The 19,980-nt window shown below is 37.0% G+C and overlaps 2 protein-coding genes across 2 annotated transcripts; both read left to right on the forward strand.

Annotated features, from left to right (window-relative positions):
• The first annotated feature begins 4,079 nt into the window (after positions 1–4,079).
• LOC116592418 (olfactory receptor 8S1-like) lies at positions 4,080–5,015 on the forward strand. The gene has a single exon (XM_032345624.1). The coding sequence runs from the start codon at positions 4,080–4,082 to the stop codon at positions 5,013–5,015; it is 936 nt and encodes a 311-aa protein (XP_032201515.1).
• A 13,742-nt stretch (positions 5,016–18,757) lies between these two features.
• LOC116593547 (olfactory receptor 8S1-like) lies at positions 18,758–19,702 on the forward strand. Its single transcript, XM_032347842.1, has one exon. The coding sequence runs from the start codon at positions 18,758–18,760 to the stop codon at positions 19,700–19,702; it is 945 nt and encodes a 314-aa protein (XP_032203733.1).
• Positions 19,703–19,980: the final 278 nt, after the last annotated feature.

Consider the following 19,980-nt stretch of genomic DNA (forward strand, 5'->3'; position numbering starts at 1 on the left):
ACAGGGAGTTTCTAGAATCTTCCTCTTATGAAAGTCTGTACTACATATGCTAGGGAAGAGAGTTCATTTTTTTGGCCATATCAGTTCTAGTCTCCAGTAATGGAGGTGATGAAAGGAAAAGGAAAAAAGGACAAAAGAATTTCAGGGGGAAATACTAAGATAGGTGAAATCTAATCTCTATGCACATTACTTCTCTCCATTCCAGGTGATTCCGTGGATATCAGGGCAAACAAGTTCTGCCTTTCAGCACTAGCCTGTTTTTCTTTCTATCGTCATTACTCTCTCTTCTCAGACATTTCTTCCAATTATGAACATTTTCTGTGTGATTCCACTGGGCAAATGAAGTGTTAGATGTGGAGCTGTCCGCTACCTCTATCTTGGGAAATAATAGGATAAAATTATTAGACCCAAAGAATTTGATAATTTGTAAATAAAATAATGTGCTATATCTCCCAGAGCTGGTTGAATTTTAAATTTAGGCACAAATTATTATAAGAAATGTGAGTATCCAATAGTGAAATTACAGCCATAAATGGCCCAATTTTTTCTTAAAATGAATGAATATTTTTCTTAAAATGGCTCAATAAAATCAACCTCCTACCCCACTTCTCTTTTGGAGGGGAGAAGGTAGGGAGTTAGGTGAGCCTAGTGGTGGGTATTAAGGAGGGTATTAAGGAGGGCAGGTATTGCATGGAGCACTGGGTGTGGTGCATAAACAATGAATTTTAGAACATTGAAAAAATTAAATTAAATTTTTAAAAAAAGAATGTGAAAAAGTATAGACAAGATACCAATAAGTGGTTATCTGAAAAGTGCTCAAGCTATCCCTGGCAAATTTGTAAAACAAGTATTTTAGGAGGAAATCCCTGGGCTCCAGTTGGACCTATCACTCCTCTCTCTATAAGCAAAGAAACCAGTCTTTGCTCCCTTTTTTTTTTTTTTTTTTTGAATTTCAAAAATGGTCATTCAGACTTCAGTGTGAATTGAAACCACTATGTTTCCTCTTCAAAGGTAAGTGAGAAGAATTTGGATTTGTGTTTATCTTTCTACTATACAGTTAAAATAAACCTTGTCCTCACTTTGTCACCAAAGGATCTTGGGGACAGGGATGAGAAAATCTGGAATCTCTCGGTATGTTGTTCTACCTACCTTGCTGATAGGTTCTGTCGTCTTGATCTATGCTGCATGTAAATGTGGTACAATGGAAGCAATTACCAGTTCAAAGTTAGGCAGCAAATAGAAAGTGCTTAGAAATTTTTCAATCGAATTGAATAGATTTAATTCACTAATGTGGAAGTCAGGGAGAATGTTTATTCAGCAGGATTCTACAAGCACAGAAATAAGAAAGACACCTTATGGACTTTTCCATTTGATTTTTCTTCTTCACTGCAGAGTCTGAATTAATTTGGTCTACCACCCTAACGACACATTACCCACCACTGGACATAACTGAAAGGTAACCTGTATCTTTTCTCTTAGAAAGGCATGGAATATTGGCAGATACCTAAGTACTAAACTGCATGAGTGAGGAAAGCCAGGAAAAGCAAGAACTAATTCATGGGCTATCCCAGCAGAAACAGAACTTGTTATTTTGAGTCCTATGGGCAATACCAACATCAGACACTTTCATATCAGGTTAGAGCCAAAGGATTCACAGCTGATTCAGTTTCAGTGGGTAAGTTAGGATTATGGTAAGAAGTCATTATTCTAGGCAAGAGGGTTCATGAAGGAGCAGAGTTTTGAGTTATAATGATGGGTCAGATTTCAAGTTTTATATGAAGAAAAAGACTAGCAAGGGAATTCAGCCCTGGATACTGGGAGACTGCTATTAGAAATCTGACAAATAAGTACATGCATATAATAACTCATCAGAGGTTTATGCCAGGCTGCCAATCAACCTATCTTAAGCACAATACTCTATATAATACAATCTATAAATATCTGTCACTTACATGAATGAATGAGTGAATGAATGAATGAATGAATGAATGAAAATATGGGTGGATAGACAGATAGATGAATAGATGACTGGGTTGAATTGTAGCCTGGATGATTGAGGTAATAAATGAAAAATTAGATCGATACTTAAGTAGCAAGCAGTCTTTTTGTGTTTCCAGTCTTTTTGTGTTTCATAAATATTGATTAAGGACTTAACTTGTGCCTCACAATGCAGTGTGTGTTCAGAGTATCCAAAGTAACATTGAGCTCAATCCCTATCCTCAAGGAACATTAGTTTAACTGAAGAGGAAAAGAAAAACACTTATTACTAAATATTTTAGATACCAATCCTTTATCTGATCTGTCGTTTGAAAATATCTTCTCCTATTCCATAGGTTGCCTTTTAGTTTTGTTGATTGCTTCCTTTGCTGTGCAGAAGATTTTTATCTTGATGTAGTCCCAATAGTTTATTTTTGCTTTTATTTCCCTTGCCTCAGGGAATCTATCTAGAAAAAATTTACTGTGGCCTATGTCAGAGAAATTACTGCCTGTGCTCTCTTCCAGGATTTCTATGGTTTCCTATCTCACATTTAGTTCTGTCATGACATTTTGAATCTATTTTTGTGTATAGTGTAAGAAAATGGTCCAGTTCCATTTTTTTGCATGTAACTCACCAGTTATTCCAACACCATTTGTTGAAGAGACTGTCTCTTTTCCATTGAATATTATTTTCCTTGTTGAAGATAATTGACCATATAATTGTGAGCTTATGTCTGGGTTCTGTGTCAGTACCATACTGATTTGATTACCACAGCTTTGCAATATAATTTGAAGTTTGGAATTCTGAGGTCTCCAGTTTTGCCTTTTTCAATCTTTTTCAAGATTGCTTTGGCTCTTTAGTGGTTTCATAAGAATTTTCAGATTCTTTGTTCTAGTTCTATGAAAAATGCTGTTGGTATTTTGATCGGTATTGCATTAAATCTGCAAATTGCTTTAGGTAGTATTTTAACAATGTTTTGTCTTTCCATTACTTTGTGTTGATAGTTTTTGGAGTATAAGTCTTTTATCTCTTTGGTTAAGTTTATTCTTGGGTATCTTATTATTTTGGGTGCAATTTTAATTGGGATTGTTTTCTTAATTTCTCTTTTCTGCTGCTTAATTATTGGCTTATATTATATTATTATTATTATTATATTATATATTATTATATATATTATATATTATATATTATTATATTATTATTATATTATATTATAGAATGCAAAAGATTGCTGTACATTGATTTTGTATTGTGTGACTTTACTGAATTTATCAGTTCTAGCAGGTTTTTGGTGGAGTCTTTACGATTTTCTATACAGAGTATCATGTAATCTGGAAATAGTCAAAGTTTTACTTCTTCCCTGCAGATTTGGATGCCTTCTATTTCTTTTTGTTGTCTGATTGATGTGGCTATGACCTTTCTTTTTTTAATGGTTTCTTTTGATGAAAAACTTAGTTTTGTTTTTCCTTTATTATTTCTTAGATCTACTTTTTTAACTTTAAAAAATATTTCATAGTTTCCTCCCTTACCTCTACTCTGCATCACACACACTCACACATGCACACACAACTTTCAAAATATCTTAGAGATATCTAGGATCACATTTTCCAAATTTATGGAAGATAATAAAGAGGAAAACAATAAGATAAATGTACATAAATAATTTGTAATGAACTCTTACAAAGTCTTTAATGGAAAGTGAAAGACACTGAGGAGAACTGGAAGGATTATAGTATCTTCTGCAGAAAATGAATTCTTGATCAGAATGTCATAGAACAAAATCAGTGGCCTAGTTTGAAGGGATAAAAATTGTTCAATGGTCAGATCTGAAAAGTTACATAAATTTCTCTAGAGCTGTTTGTAAGAAAAAAGCAACAAATTGAAAGAGCACAGAAGGTTCAGGGCTTATACAGCTGACAGAAGAGGGAAGGGCATGCTTCAAGGGACCCCATGAGATATATTAAACAACGGTAGCAACAATGAGAGATGGGGGGGAAAAAAGTGTATGTACATAGAATAAGTAGAAATTTGGGGTTGCCAGAGGAGGTGGTTGATACATTGTTTCTCTTTCTGTTTTCTTCCAAAGTATTATCATCTTTAAATGGCCTTGGGAAATCACAGCATCATCACTGAGTTCCTCCTTCTTGGACTGCCTGCTGATCATCATACCCAGGCCCTAGTCTTTGTGCTTTTCCTAGTAATTTACCTCCTGACTCTGTCAGGGAACCTGTTGATGATCTTGGTTATCAGGGCCAATTCTCACCTTCACACGCCCATGTACTTCTTCTTGAATCACCTCTCCTTCCTGGACCTCTGTTATTCTTCAGTCACTGTGCCCAGGATGCTAGAGAACCTCCTGTCTGAGAAGAAAACCATCTCAGTGGAGGACTGTTTGACCCAAGCTTTCTTTGTGCTTGCCTCTGGGGGAACAGAGCTCTGCCTCCTTGCAGTGATGGCATATGACCGCTATGCTGCCATTTGCTACCCTCTACTCTATGGTCAGATAATGAGCAATGAGCTGAGTGTGGGACTGGTATGGGGATCTTGGGGTCTGGCCTTTTTGGACGCTCTCATCAATACCCTCCTAGCTTGGAATTTGGACTTCTGTGAGACTCAAGTCATCTACAACTTCATTTGTGAGATTCCATCTCTGTTCCCTCTCTCCTGTTCCAATAGCTCTGTTAACTTTGCAGTCCTGCTTTTCTCTGCCCTCCTGCATGCCTTTGGGACCTTCCTTCTGGTCTTCTTCTCTTACACACGTATTGTTGCCACCATTCCGAGCATGAGCTCTACCTCAGGCAGAAGTAAGGCCTTCTCCACCTGCTCCTCCCACCTCACCACAGTAAGCTTATTTTATGGCTCAGGTTTTCTTCGCTATCTCATGCTAACCTCGGGCTCCCCATGGGAGCTGTTTTTTTCCATGCAGTACAGTGTGGTCACTCCCCTAGTGAATCCCCTTGTCTACAGCCTAAAGAACAAGGAAGTAAAAACAGCTCTGAAAAACATGTTTCAGAAAAGTTTACAACATCTCAGATAGCAGAGAACAAGCAGAGAATGATTGGAAAGCAGGGCAGAATTGTAGCAAAATATCCAAATAATAGGCCTTAAGGAAAATTTTTGTTTACTCATGTCAGATATAACAAAAATCTTTTAAAGCCTCCTTTGTTTGAAAATCCACAAAAAAATAGCAAGGCATTTTCTTGCTTTCATTCATATTTTATCTTTCTGATAGGCAGAAAACATGCATCAACTAACAATTTCAATTCAAGTACTTTGGTTATAGACATAGATTATTCTTTTTATTTGTAAAACATTAACAATGTGCTTAGCATGGGGAAAAATTATTTGTGTCCTGAATTCTTACATAAATTCCTATGGGTATTAAACTGGGGATAGAGTTTTGCTACAAAGTTAAACAACCAGGATCTCTAAAGGAAGAAAGGTATAGACTTGAACCTTTTGGAAGGGTGAATGGAAGGTGAGTTTAAGATGAGCTCTGATTGAAGAGGGTCCTAGTGGCAAGGCAGATGCAGCTGAAGGTGTCTGAGAAAGGAAGTCAGTTTGTTGGGCTAAAGTCCAGGCAAGAAGACATCTTCCACAAGCCTTGTGAAGCATTATCTGCTATGGAGCAAATAGCAGAGAATTTCATTCATTCTAGGGTAGTATAACAGCCCTGCTTCTTTCCCCTTCTAGGTTTTCCTGATGGCTCAGAAGACTTAAGTCTAGTAGAAAGTGATGGGGTTTAGAAAAGTGTGTGGAGTAGGGAGAATCCTAGGCAGGAATTTCCTGAGTGTACTGGGGAAAGGATGGTCATGGAGAAGACTAATCGGAAAAGTTGCATAAACCATCTACCAAAGTATCCCAGATATCTATAAAACCACTTGTTAAGCATCCTAGAAATCCTAGAAATACAACTACAAAGCCACACAGACACTGTACCTTATCTACAATATCTTAAATGAAGGTAGAATTATACTTCATTTTCATTTAATTTAATTAAGAGATAGTGTATTATTAGTTTCAGAGGTAGAATTCAGCAATTCATTAGTTGCATACAACACCCAGTGCTCATTAATTCAAGTGCCCTCATTAATGCCCATCACCCAGTTAACCAATCCCCCCACCCACCTCTCCAGTAACCCTCAGTTTGTTTTCTATAGTTGAGTCTCTTATGGTTTGCCTCCCTATTTTTGTCTTGTTTTATTTTTGCTTCCTTTACACCATGTTCATCTGTTTTGCTTCTTAAATTCCACATATGAGTAAAGTCATATGGTAACTGTCTTTCTCTGACTGACTTATTCCACTTTTAGCATAAACTTCTCTAGTTCCATCCACGTGGTTACAAATGGCAAGATTAAATTCTTTTGATGGCTGAGTAATATTTCATTACATATATATGTGTTGGAAGGCTGAGTAATATTCCACATATGTGTGATATATATATATATATAGTCAGTTCTTTATCCATTCCTCTGTCAATGGACATCTGGTCTTTTTCCATATTCTGGCTATTGGGACATTGTTTCTATAAACACTGAGGTGTACATACCCCTTCAAATCATTATGTTTGTATCTTTTGGATAAATACCTAGTAGTGTCAAAAGTCAGTTGACCATATTTTTGAGCATCCATTTCTGGGCTCTCTATTCTGTTCCATTGATTTAGCTGTCTGTTTTTGTGCCAATACTGTATTGTCTTAATGATTACAACTTTGTACAGCTTGAAGTCTGGAATTGTTATGCCTTCCGCTCTGGTTTTCTTTTTCAACATACCTTTGGCTATTTGGGGTCTTTTCTGGTTCCATACAAATTTTAGGATTATTTGCTCCAGCTCTGTGAAAAATACTGATGGTATTTTGATAAGTATTATATTGAATGTGTAGATTGCTTTAGCTAGCATAGCATCTCAACAATATTTTTTCTTCCAATCCATGAGCATGGGGTATTTTCCATTTTTTTGTCTTCCTTAATTTCTTTCATAAGTATTCTATGGTTTTCAGAGTACGGATCCTTTATCTCTTCAGTTAGGTTTATTCCTAGGTATCTTATAGGTTTGGTGCACTTGTAGGTAGGATCTGTTCCCTGATTTCTCTTTCTGCTCCTTCACTATTAGCATATAGAAATGCCACTGACTTCTGTGTATTGATTTTATAACCTTTGACTTTGCTGAATTCTTGTATCATCAGTTCATGTCACCTGCAAAGAGTAAAAGTTTGACTTCTTCTTTGCTGATCTGGATCCTTTTTATTTCTTTATATTGTCTGACTATTGAGCCTAGGACTTCCAGTACTATGTTGAACAATGGTGATGATAGTGGACATCCATGTTGTATTCCTAACCATAGGGGGAAAGCTCTCAGTTTTTCCCATTGAGGGTGATATTAGCTGTGAGCTTTTTGTAGATAGTTTTTATGATATTAAGGTATGTTCTCTCTATGCCTGTACAACAGACAGTTTTTATCAAGTGTGTTGCATTCTGTCAAATGTTTTTTCTGCACCTATTGAAAAGATCGTATGGTTCTTATCCTTCCTTTTACTAATGTGGTGATTCACATTGCTTGATTTGTGAAGCTATTCCTTAGCAGCAAAGGAATAAATCCCATTTGGTCATGGTGAATAATCTTTTAATGAATTGTTGGATCCAGTTAGCTAGTATCTTAATGAGAATTTTCGCATCCATGTTCGTCAGGGATATTGGTCTGTAATTCACCTTTTTAGCGGGGTCTTTGTCTGGTTTTGGGATCAAGGTATTGCTGGCCTCACAGAAAGAGTTTGAAGTATTCCTTCCTTGTCTAGTTTTTGAAACAGTTTCAGGAGAATAGGTATTAATTCTTCTTTAAATGTCTGGTAGAATTCCTCTGAGAAGCCATTCAGCCCTGGACTCCTATTATTTGGGGGATTTTTTTTTTAAGGTCTTCTTTATTTATTTGACAGACAGAGATCACAAGTAGGCAGAGAGGCAGGTGGAGAGAGAGGAGGAAGCAGGCTCTCCACCAAGCAGAAAGCCCGATGTGGGGCCCAATCCCAGGACCCTGAGACCATGACCTGAGCCGAAGGCAGAGGCTTTAACCCACTGAGCCACCCAGATGCCCCATATTTGGGGAATTTTTGATTACTGCTTCAATTTCCTTCCTGGTATGGCTCTATTCAGGTTCTATTTCTTCCTCTTCCAGTTTTGGTAGTTTATAAGTTTCTAGGAATACATACATCCTTCCAGATTGCTTAATTTGATGGCGTATATTTGCTCATAATACTTTCTTTTAATTGTATTTCTTTGGTGTTTGTTTTGATCTCTCCTCTTTCATTCATGATTTTATTTATTTGGGTCCCTTCTCTTTTTTTTTTTATAAGTTTGGCTAGGGGTTTATCAATCTTATTAATTCTTTCAAAGAACCATGTCCCAGTTTTGTTCATTTGTTCTACTGGTTTGTTGTTTTGTTTTGGTTTGGTTTTGGTTTTGTTTACTTCTATATCATTGATTTCTGCTCTAATCTTTATTAAATCTCTTCTCCTGCTTTATTGTCTGTTCTTTTTCTATCTTCTTTAGGTTTAAGTTAGCATTGTGTATTTGAAACTTTTCTTGTTTCTTGAGAAAGGCCTGTATTGCATACACTTCCCTCCTAAAACCATCTTTGCTGCATCCCAGAGGTTCTGAACTATCGTGTTTTCATTTTCATGTGTTTTCATTTTCATTTGCTTCCATGCATTCTTTAAATTCTTCTTTAGGGGCGCCTGGGTGGCTCAGTGGGTTGAAGCCTCTGCCTTCGGCTCAGGTCATGATCCCAGGGTCCTGGGATCGAGCCCCACATTGGGCTCTCTGCTCAGCAGGGAGCCTGCTTCCTCCTCTCTCCTCTCTCCCTGCCTGCCTCTCTGCTACTTGTGATCTCTGTCAAATAAATAAATAAAATCTTAAAAATAAATAAATAAATAAATAAATAAATAAAATCTTTAAAAATAATAATAATAAAAATAAATTATTCTTTAATTTCTTTGTTGACCCATTCATTCTTTAGTAGAATGTTCTTTAACCTTGAAGGTATTTTTAGTACTAAGTTGTTGGAATGACTCAGTGGCCAAAAGGGAGAAGGATGAAGGTGATCTTAGAGAAGCAAAAAAAAAAGAAGAAGAAGTTATTCCAATCCTAGGCTGAAGCTGATAATTCTACATTGGCTGCTGTGCTGCTGGGACACCAGGCACAGGATCACTGAGGAGAGGAATCGCAGTGATGCCACGACTGCTGAAAAAGTGCTGCACTACTCCTGCAATAATCAGAATGGGGATGCAGTGTCCCCACCACTGTCTCCTCTGCCTCCTCTTCCTCCCCCTCTTCTTCTTTTTCTCCTTGTCCTTCTTATTCTTATTCATACACTTAAACAGACCACTTCTTCCAATTGGCTAAATGTAAACAAAAGCCTATTAGCAAAAGAATCTGGGAGATGTTCTATACAGTCTTCTAGCCCAAACAATGTAAAATAAAGGACATAAGGGTGAATGTAGGGTTTGTAAATGTGACAATCCTGGGTCAAGAAAAGAAGTTTTCCAGACCTTGGAAACCTTGGTCTGTACATACCCTTCAGAGCAATCAGTTGCTTAGCTTAAAGCGTGGATCTCTCGCATTCACTGCCCCCAGTAAATATATAGACATGTAGGCAAAGGACAGATGTGATTTCTGTAACTCTACTCCAAGGCAAAAAATTGTAATTTGGGGCTCTAGAGGCCTGTGAGTTTTTCTTCAAACTCTGGGAACTTTAGAAATTACCAGACAGCCTTCTGAAAGAGGTTGTTTAAGGCTTTCTCTTACTTTTTGTACACACTTTACAGTGCTTCTCTTCCCACCTAGGCAGTGCCCTCTGCAGGCCTCTCCTGGCTCTTCCACTCATCCAGCAAATTCACCTAAGGTTTTGTTCTTTATTTTTTATTTGTTTGTTTACTAAAGGAAATTTGGCTGAAACAATCTTGCCCAATAATCACCTGCACTAACAAAACATTTGCTGAATATCTGTTGTTATTTAATTTCAGAATTTCATGTAAGATAGACCTATTCCAGCTCTTTCAAGATTTTGCCCTATTTTATTTTGTTTTTTATCATTTAATTTATCTTAGATTTTATTTTTTCTTTTTTAATCTAAATTTGACTTATTTCATTCAGCATAAGACCCTCCAGTTCCATCCACATCGAAAGAAGTGGTAAGATTTCATCCTTTCTAATGGCTGAGTAATATTCCTTTGTGTGTGTGTGTGTGTGTGTGTGTGTGTGTGTGTGTGTGTATACACACACATATATATATGCCTTCTTTATCCATTCTTCTGTTGATGGACATCTGGGCTCTTCCTATAGTTTGGTTATTGTGGACACTGCTGCTATGAACATTGGGGTGCAAGTGCCCTTTTGGATCAAGAAATGAGCAGAAGATATGAACAGATATTTCTCGAAAGAAGACATACAAATGGCCAACAGACACATGAAAAAATGCTCCACATCACTTGGCATCAGGGAAATGCAAGTCAAAACCAAAATAACATAGTACCTCAATCAGTCAGAATGGCTATAATTAGCAAGACAGGAAGCAACAGATGTTGGTGAGGATGCAGAGAAAGGGAAACCATCTTACACTGTTGGTGGGAATGAAAGCTGGTACAACCACTCTGGAAAACAGTATGGAGGTTTCTTAAGGAGTGAAAAATAAAGTTACCCTACAACCCCACAATTACACTACTAGGTATTTATTCCAAATATACATATGTATTTTGCCCTATTTTAGGTCTGTTTTTGGAAATTTCAAATGTTTTCAGCCAACCTGTTTTTCTCACTTAACGCCATTTTAAAAGGTGTATTTATTAAATATTAAATTCTTAGTATTTGATTGATTAAAGTTATAATTTATGAGGGCTCAACTACTTTTAGGTATTTTTCTCATATTTGTATATATTTTTGCAATACATGGATTTCTGAAGCAAGACAATATTTACTTTTCTTCATATTAAAGACAACAAGACTGAAAATACTCCATGGACACAGCTATGTAGCTTAAATTATTTTTCACTTTATTTTGACTATGTTGAAATCATAAAGTATTAATGCTTCATGTAAAATACTAACATTTTTTCTTTAAATATTTTTTAAATTACAAATTATTAAAATACAGGTAAATGGTTCTACTATGCAGTGAAGACCACTATTAACATTTAGGTATATCTCAGTCCAAACTTTTATGAAAAATGTCTTTATGGTACATTCTTATAAATAGCCATAACTATAATTTATAATCAATTTTGTTTTTGTCATTTTATCTAACATAAATTAAACATTTTCCATTTCCAAAAATATTTTAGCCTCTATTTTATTTTACAAAAAAAAAAAAAAAGCCATTGTTTATTTAACAATTCCCCTACAATTGAAAATTTCATTTATGTAGCAATTGTTCCAAAGAGTTTTCCCCCTTCCTCCCTGCTTTTTTCCACGTGTTTCTCCTTTTTTTTTTTTCTTGCCTTTTTTCCCCCCTGATTTGGAAATCAGAAGCATAGGATTGAATTATTCTTAATTCCTTGTTCATAATGCACTGTCATAATCAATGCACACATATACTACTTTATTTCATTTTTCTTTTTGTTAGGTTGTTCATTTATTTATTGAGGTATTAAAAACCATGCCCCCCAACCTATAAACTTAAATTTATTCCTAATTAAATTTACCTTTGATTTCCTCCCTATTCCTATTATCTGAGAAGTTATACATCACCTTAAATTTTGTGGATTTTTTAAATTATGTTAGTCACCATACAGGATGTCATGTAGTGTTCCAAGATTCATTGTTCGCATATAACACCCAGTGCTCCATGCAATATGTGCCTTCCTTAATACCCATCATTGGGCTAACCCATCCCCTCATCCTCCTACCCCCTAAAACCCTCAGTTTGTTTCTCAGAATCCATAGTCTCTCTTGATTCATCTTCCCCTCCAAATTCCGCCCCCCCCATCTCCTAATGCCCGCATGCTATTCCTTATGTTCTACAAGTGAAAGAATGGGCAGAAGACATGAATAGATGCTTCTTCAAAGAAGACATACAAATGGCTAACCGACACATAAAAATTTTGTGTTCATGAATTTCCTTTAAAAGTTTATAAACTTCCTTTCATATGTTATTATTATCTGATTTTGTTATCAAAAACAGGCTATGCTTACAACTTTACATTAATATTCCTTTCAAATGTCTTCGAGAAATCACTCAATTGATTTTAGAGATTAGTTGTATATATCCCAGGTATGTACAAATCCAGATATCTACATACCAGAAAAGAAAAAAGAAACACCCATCTAGCTATTTATTATCCTTTGAATTCAGGAACAGGTCTTGATGTGGTTTGTGTCCTGCTTGCTTACCTAATGTCATTCTCCAGAGATGGGCACAGCTTTCTAACAGAACACTAGATTTTGCTTTCTGAGTCTCCCCTCTCTTCATTTTGTATCTACAGCTCCTTTTCTGTCAAGAGAATATATATATCACAAACCTTAAACTCAATTACCCCATTTGAGGCTAGTTAGCATAGTGATGAAAAGCTGTTTTTAAGGTCTTATGATATAAATTTTAATCCTGATTCAACCAATTAATAGCTTTATAAACTTAGACCAGATATTCTACCATGCCTCAATTTCCTCATCTGGGGTAGATGAAGGAAATAAACATTCCAGCTCATACAGCTGTTCTGAGGAATTAGTTATCATGCCAAAATGTGTGGGACACTACCTGGAGTTTGGTATGTAATTAATAAACCTTCATTATTTTTTTTTATTCTGGTCTTATTCACTTCTAAAACTTTGAAAACATGCCAGTCTTACCATTAGTGCACATCTCAATCTTCTTCAATCTGGCCAATGCTCCCACTGTTCCTTACAGACAACAATACACCATAAGTCTAAAATCCAATAGGTACCTTGTATTTCTAATCATTCAGAATCAAACTGCTGCATTTGTCATTATTGATTGCTCAGTCTTTCACCATCTCTTCCTTGGCTTTTGTGACCTGCCTTCAGCCATCTCCCTGAAAACCTCCCTGATTGTTGACCCAACTGATCACTAAAATATTCATCTGAGAGATATTTATGAATTCAAATCATGAGAGCAAAGAAAAATAACTTGAGATCAATGTGCAGCTTTCCTTGGCTTTCCCAAATGCGACATACTGAGACTGAGCACACAAAGGATGTTGCCACCTACTTTGCCTCCTTTGAAATTCATTAAACGCCTGAGAGTTTTCATCAAAGTTAAAGCTTCAATATAGAAGTTCTAAAAGCCCACACTAAATAGAATCCCCTGAGCTTTTAAAATTTTGTTTGTTTTTTGTGTGAGTCTAAAGTTAGGCCTCAAGTTACGACTCCAGAGAATAAAAGACATTGGGTCTTTGGTCTCCTGGGGTGCCAGGCTCTGCTGGTCAATTATTGACTGCTTACTCTACACTTGCCCTTCTAAAGTGTTATATCTGGGAATCACTCACTTCATGGATTCTCTTAGTACAACAGTATCTAAAGTCAGAGAGAAAACGAAGAAAAGAAAAAAAAGGAACAGACACCCAAGGAGTTGGACTTAAGACTACCAAAGAGAAGCCCCTCCACACCTTTTGTGGAGGATTTGAGAGTCTTTGTACAGCCAATAGGAGGAAAAGGCAGGACCAAACTAAAGCTCGGAGGATATGTGCCTTGAAGCTTCAGCCTTTGAGAGTACCTAGCTTTAGGTAAATAATTTTCATAAACTTACTGTAACTTCCCTTAGAAAAAATTGAACATAGAGATCTCATGGCCTGAGGTAAAAATCTGAGTGGCAGGAAATCTTTTGAGCCACAAAAGCCCAGAGCTCGGTAATCTCTCAAGGACAGCTCTGGAGTTTCTCTCTCTCTCTCTCTCTCTCTCTCTCACCTGATAAATTATTTTCCTCTCTTCATATACCTTCTCTTTCTGACACTCTGAGATGTGTCTTTTCACCCTGAGACTTTATATTTGCTCGAGACTGAGCCCCCAAATCTAAGCAAATTCATATTCTCCACACATTGAGGTCTCTGTGTTCACCTACTCTGAGCAGCTACTTGGGAAAAACTCTCTGGTGTTGATGACTGATATTGGGCAACGGGAATGGGGACTTCATACATTCTGGTATAAACTCTGCATTGCCTAGGCCCTAAGAGTATGAAATTAGAGTAAACCAACTGGGACCGTAACAGTCAGGAATATTGGGCAGAATACATTTTCAGAGTAGATGGTTTATGTTTTATCCTTTTCAAGGATAAAACTTACATGTGCCACAGAACGTTAATTTTTTTGCTATTAATGACTCCCTCAGTCTCCCAAAATGGTCACACTGATGCAGGTGCTGAAGCACACAAGAAAAAAGGACAGAAGTTAAGAAATATTTGGGGAAAAAAAATTTGCTCATGCTCCTTTTCCATGCCTCCTACTTTCAGCCCTTCTTACAGTTCAGGGATTCCCAGGTTCTTAGCGGATTTATAATGCTTCTGAGTACATAAACTTTTCTACCTTTGGTCAGTAAATAGAGGAAATACTTAATCACTCTCTCACTCTTCCTTTTCTTATTAATCCATCCATCCCAGAATTTGTGAAATTAACTAATTAATTAATTTTAAAATTAAATACATTTGAAATTGACAAAGTGTTACGAAACCTATGTTTGCTTTCTTTGTCAAGGAAGGTTTCCCAACCCTTTGGAAAGGATGTGATTAAGGTACATTACTAAACTGCCTGAGCTCAATGATAAGTTCTCCACTTGGTGCCTATTTGACCTTGGGCAGAGTTCTTTATTTTTTAAATATTTATTTATTTATTTGGCAGAGGGAGAGAGATCACAAGTAGGCAGAGCAGCAGGCAGAGAGAGGAGGGGAAGCAGGCTCCCTGCTGAGCAGAGAGCCCAATGTGGGGCTCAATCCCAGGACCATGAGATCATGACCTGAGCTGAAGGCAGAGGCTTAACCCACTGAGCCACCCAGGCACCTCTTGGGCAGAGTTCTTAAATGCTGTCTGCCTCAGGTCCTTATCTGTTTAAAAGAAAGAAAAAGGATGTATCATGGTCTCTTACAAGAAAGAACTAGGTTAATATACGTAAAGTGCTTAGATTAAGCAGTATCTTTTCATTATCATCACTATCATCATTATTAGATCTAAAGAGATTAATGTTGTGACTGATTAGAAGTGCTACTTTATGTTTAAACACAGTCATTCCAATGGAATAAATATCCAATGATAAAATGAGATGACTCCTTTAAAAAAAAAAAAAAATCAGGAGGCCTGCGTGGTTCAGTCATTTGGGCATCTGACTCTTGATTTCAGCTCAGATCATGAACTCAGGGTCCTGAAATTGAAGCCCACATTGGTCTTCACCTCAGGAGGGAGTCTGCTTCTCTCTTCCCTTTAGCTCTGCACCACCCCCACTCCCACTTGCACACAATGCTCTCTCTCTCTCTTTTTCTCTCTCTCTCAAATAAATAAATAAATCTTTTTTAAAAACACAAAAATCTACATCATAGTGATCTATAAAGCAGATCAGACAGAACCGAAGGTTGAAGACATGTTTAATAAGTGCTCATATATGACTCTTTAATGGAAATTAGAAAGCCAAGCTAACTTCTAACTTCTGCATTGAACTCTATTTTCTCTTTGAGGATCTAGGATGTCCCTTCTCCACCTATTCTAAACCTAGGCTGTATCTCATGAACTTTAATGTGAACTGAAGGCACTGTGATCCTTCTGGATGAGTAAGTGCTCACACTGTAAATAAACAGTAAATGTGAAAGGAATGAAGTAATTATAAGCCTAATTCATACAGAAAATCCCAAACACAGAAATGTTCATATTCTTAAAGAAAGCAGTCTCAATTTACTTTTTAATTTTGTTTTATTTACTAATGTAGAGAACAGAAAATTGTTTTCTTCTAACAGGACTTGACAAAAGCAGAGATAAGAGGGGTCATTGAAACTTATTCTTTTCAACAGTTTGTTCTCCTTCCTTGTTAAATTTAAGTTGCCATCTATGCTGCATATAAGCCTAGAGCATAACTGAGATGGAAATTGAATTGAAGAAAATCCCATAGCTTGTAAAGTGTTTAAGTATTCAATATTAATAGTGGGGAAATAATCAAAAAGGACAAGTGCTGGGAAGGTGGCTGCTCTACAGGATTAAACTTCCTGTGAGCCCTTTGGGCAACATCAAGGCCAGATTCTACAGCATCATGACAAAACTCAAGAATACAGGGTAGATATGAGCACAAGGGGACAGGCCAGAATTTCTGTGGCATTACAAAGCCAAGCAAGACGTTTCAAGAGGCACAACCTAAGTAAACAGCCCTAGGGAAAGGCTAAACAGAATCCCTGAATACTAGACAGGAGTGACAAAGTCAGGGAAAAAAAAAAAACACAAGTATTTATAAAATAGTTAAACAGTTGTATATGCTATGCTAGGCACTGAGAAGAAGACAACATGGTATATACAACTGTTTAACTATGGGCAATTATAATTATATATTCATTATACGGTGAATTATACATTCATTGCCAAGTCTTCTTTGGAAGACACGGTATGATAGAGACACCTCTTAGAGTCCTATATAGTGCAACTAAATACTGAATATTCACATTGGCAATTTAGACAAGTAACATTACCTTTGATACTCAATTTTCTCTTCTGTAAAATGGATTCAGCAAGCTCTGCCCTCATTCATTTTACTCTAACCTCCGCCATACACCATATGTATACAAAGACACTTGTATACATACAAGCACACATACACTAAGATTATGATAACATGTTTCAGTCTTGCCCCAAAGATGAAATTGACAATATATGTGAAATAGATTGTAAAAAAGCTAAAGGAAGACAAAATAATGTCATTGAGCAATTTAGCAAGGTTTTAAATGGGAGTAAGAAACTGAGTGATAATCGTCAACTAATCTTCAACAAAGCAGGAAAGAATGTCCAGTGGAAAAAAGACAGTCTCTTAAACAAATTGTGTTGGGAAAATTGGGCAGCCACATGCAGAAGAATAAAACTGGACCATTTCCTTACTCCACACACAAAAATAGAGTCAAAATGAATGAAAGTCCTCATTGTGAAACAGGACTTCATCAAAATCATTGAGGAGAACACAGGCAGCAAACTCTTTCACCTCACCTGTGGCAACTTCTTCCTAGAAACATTGCCAAAAGTAAGGGAAACAAGGGCAAAAATGAAATATTGGGACTTCATCAAAAAAAAAAAAAAAGCTTTTGCACAGCAAAGGAAACAGTCAACAAAACCAAAAGACAACTGACAGAATGGGAGAAGATATTCACAATGACATATCAGATAGAGCTAGTATCCAAAATCTATAAAAATCTATAAAGAACTTATCAAACTCAAGACCCAAAAACAAAACAAATAATCCAATCAAGAAATGGGCAGAAGGCGTGAACAGACATTTCTGCAAAGACGACATCCAAATGGCCAATAAATACATGAAAAATTGCTCAACATCACTCAACATCAGGGAACTACAAATCAAAACCACAGTGAGATACCACCTCACACCAGTCAGAATGACTAAAATTAACCAGTTAGGAAATAATAGGTGTTGCTGAGGATGCAGAGAAAGGGAAACCCTCCTACACGGGGAATGCAAGCTGGTGTAGCCATTCCAGAAAGCAGTAGGGAGGTTTGGCAAAAAGTTAAAAATAGAACTACCTTATGACCCAGTAATCACACTACTGGGTATTTACCCTAAAGGTGCAAATGTAGTGATCTGAAGGGGCATGTGCACCCCAATGTTTATAGCAGCAATAACCACAATAGCCAAATTATGGAAAGAAATTAGATGTCCATTAACAGATGAATGGTAAAGAAGATGTGGGAGATATATAGATATATATATATATATATATATATGATAAAAATATATGTAATATATATAATATTATATATATATATATATTGCGAGGCCATCTAAAAATGAAATCTTGTCATTTACAACAACGTGGATGGAACTAGAGGGTATTATGCTAAGTGAAATAAGTCAATCAGAGAAAGACAGTTGTCATATCTCTCTGATATGAGGAATTTGAGAGGCAGGGCGGGGGTTCATGGAGGGAAGGAAGGGAAAAATGAAACAAGATGGGACCGGGGAGGGAGACAAACCACAGGAGACTCTTAATCTCAGGAAACAAACTGAGGGCTGCTGGAGCAGGGAAGGGAAGGATAGGGTGACTGGGTGATGGACATTGGGATGGACTGGGATGGACATGGATGTGCTATGGTGAGTTGTGTATTGTGAATTGTTTAAGACTGATGATTCACAGACTTGTACCCCTGAAGCAAATAATACATTGTGTGTTAATTTTTTTAAAAAAAGAAAGAAAGAAACAGTGATAGAGGAGAAATTACAAGTTTTGCAACATCCATTATAGATAGTTCTCTAAAATATGCAAATTACAGGTAATATTGCTAAGCAGTTTCTATAGAAGGAAACTGACTAAATTAGTCACGGTTAAGGTCTGGATGAATTTGTGAATTCCTTCAGTGATCTCTGAGATAGAATATCAACTATAGGGTGATATCATACTAAGATTGACCTATTCAGAATTGAAGCAGAATATCAGTCTGGGAAGGAAGGATATAAAAAAAAAATCAATGAGGAAAAACAAGAAATATAAGCTAGTTATGTTCAAGCCCCCTCTTCTGGTAATTGAGTGTGGTAAACAGAGGTTTGAGGTTTATGCTTATTTTTATTTCTAGGGCATATCCTCTCTACATGGCTTTGAGGAACCATAGCACCATCACAGAGTTCATCCTCCTTGGCCTGTCTGTTGACTCCCACATCCAGGTTCTGCTCTTTGTGCTTTTCCTTGGGATTTACCTCTTGACTATAATGGGAAATCTATTGATGTTGTTGGTCATCAGGGCAGATTCCCAACTCCACACACCTATGTACTTCTTCCTGAGTCACCTCTCTTTTGTGGACTTTTGTTTCTCTACTGCCATAGTGCCTAGGCTGCTGGAAAACCTCCTGTCTCAGAGGAAAACCATCTCAGTAGAGGCTTGCCTGGCTCAAGCCTTCTTTCTGTTTGACTTTGGAGGAACAGAAGTCTGCCTACTGTCAGCAATGGCCTATGACCGTTATGCTGCTATCTGTCACCCACTCCTCTATGGCCAGGTTATGAATAATCAGCTGTATATGCAGCTTGTGTGGGGCTCATGGAGCCTGGGGTTTCTAGATGCACTCATTAATATCCCTCTGATAATAAACTTGGATTTCTGTGAGGCCAAAACCATCCATCACTACAGCTGTGAGCTGCCCTCCCTCTTCCCTTTGTCCTGCTCTGATGTCTCTATCAACCTCACTGTCCTGGTCTGTTCCACACTCCTGCATGGCTTTGGTACATTCTTCCTGATCTTCATCTCCTATGTGCACATTGTCTCCACCATCCTGAGCATCAGCTCCACCGCAGGCAGAAGCAAGGCCTTCTCCACTTGTTCCTCCCACCTCACTGCAGTGAGTTTCTTCTATGGCTCAGCTTTCCTCCGTCATCTAATGCCAACCTCAGGCTCACGTCTGGAGCTGATCTTCTCCATACAGTATGGTGTGGTCACTCCCCTAGTGAATCCTTTCATCTACAGCCTGAAAAACAAGGAGGTTAAAAATGCACTGAGAAGAACCTTGGGCAAGTTTTTGCAAAGTGCAGGTAGCAATCTGTGAATGGAGATTATTAGGAGTTAGGCTCGAACTGCATGCATGATGATATCTGTTAGGTTGATGTTAAGTAAAATTGCTGAATGCACATTTTGTTAAATGCTGAAAGATGCCATAGTGAAAAATTTTATCACCCAAATTCAGTATATTTTCTTCTAATTTTTTATACATAGGGATTTTAATTGAACAAATTTATTGAGCAGTCTCAGTAATGTAAGAACATGAATCATTTTTAATTTTTCCATCATTGAATATAAGTGATTTCTATAAATGACCTTTACCTA

This window comes from Mustela erminea, chromosome 6 (genome assembly GCF_009829155.1).
Source record: "Mustela erminea isolate mMusErm1 chromosome 6, mMusErm1.Pri, whole genome shotgun sequence".
In the NCBI taxonomy this organism is placed as follows: domain Eukaryota; kingdom Metazoa; phylum Chordata; class Mammalia; order Carnivora; family Mustelidae; genus Mustela; species Mustela erminea.

Bases quoted from the DNA above. Each gene is read 5' to 3' on its own strand.
- LOC116593547 (XM_032347842.1), top strand. From the start codon at position 18,758: ATGGCTTTGAGGAACCATAGCACCATCACAGAGTTCATCCTCCTTGGC.
- LOC116592418 (XM_032345624.1), top strand. From the start codon at position 4,080: ATGGCCTTGGGAAATCACAGCATCATCACTGAGTTCCTCCTTCTTGGA.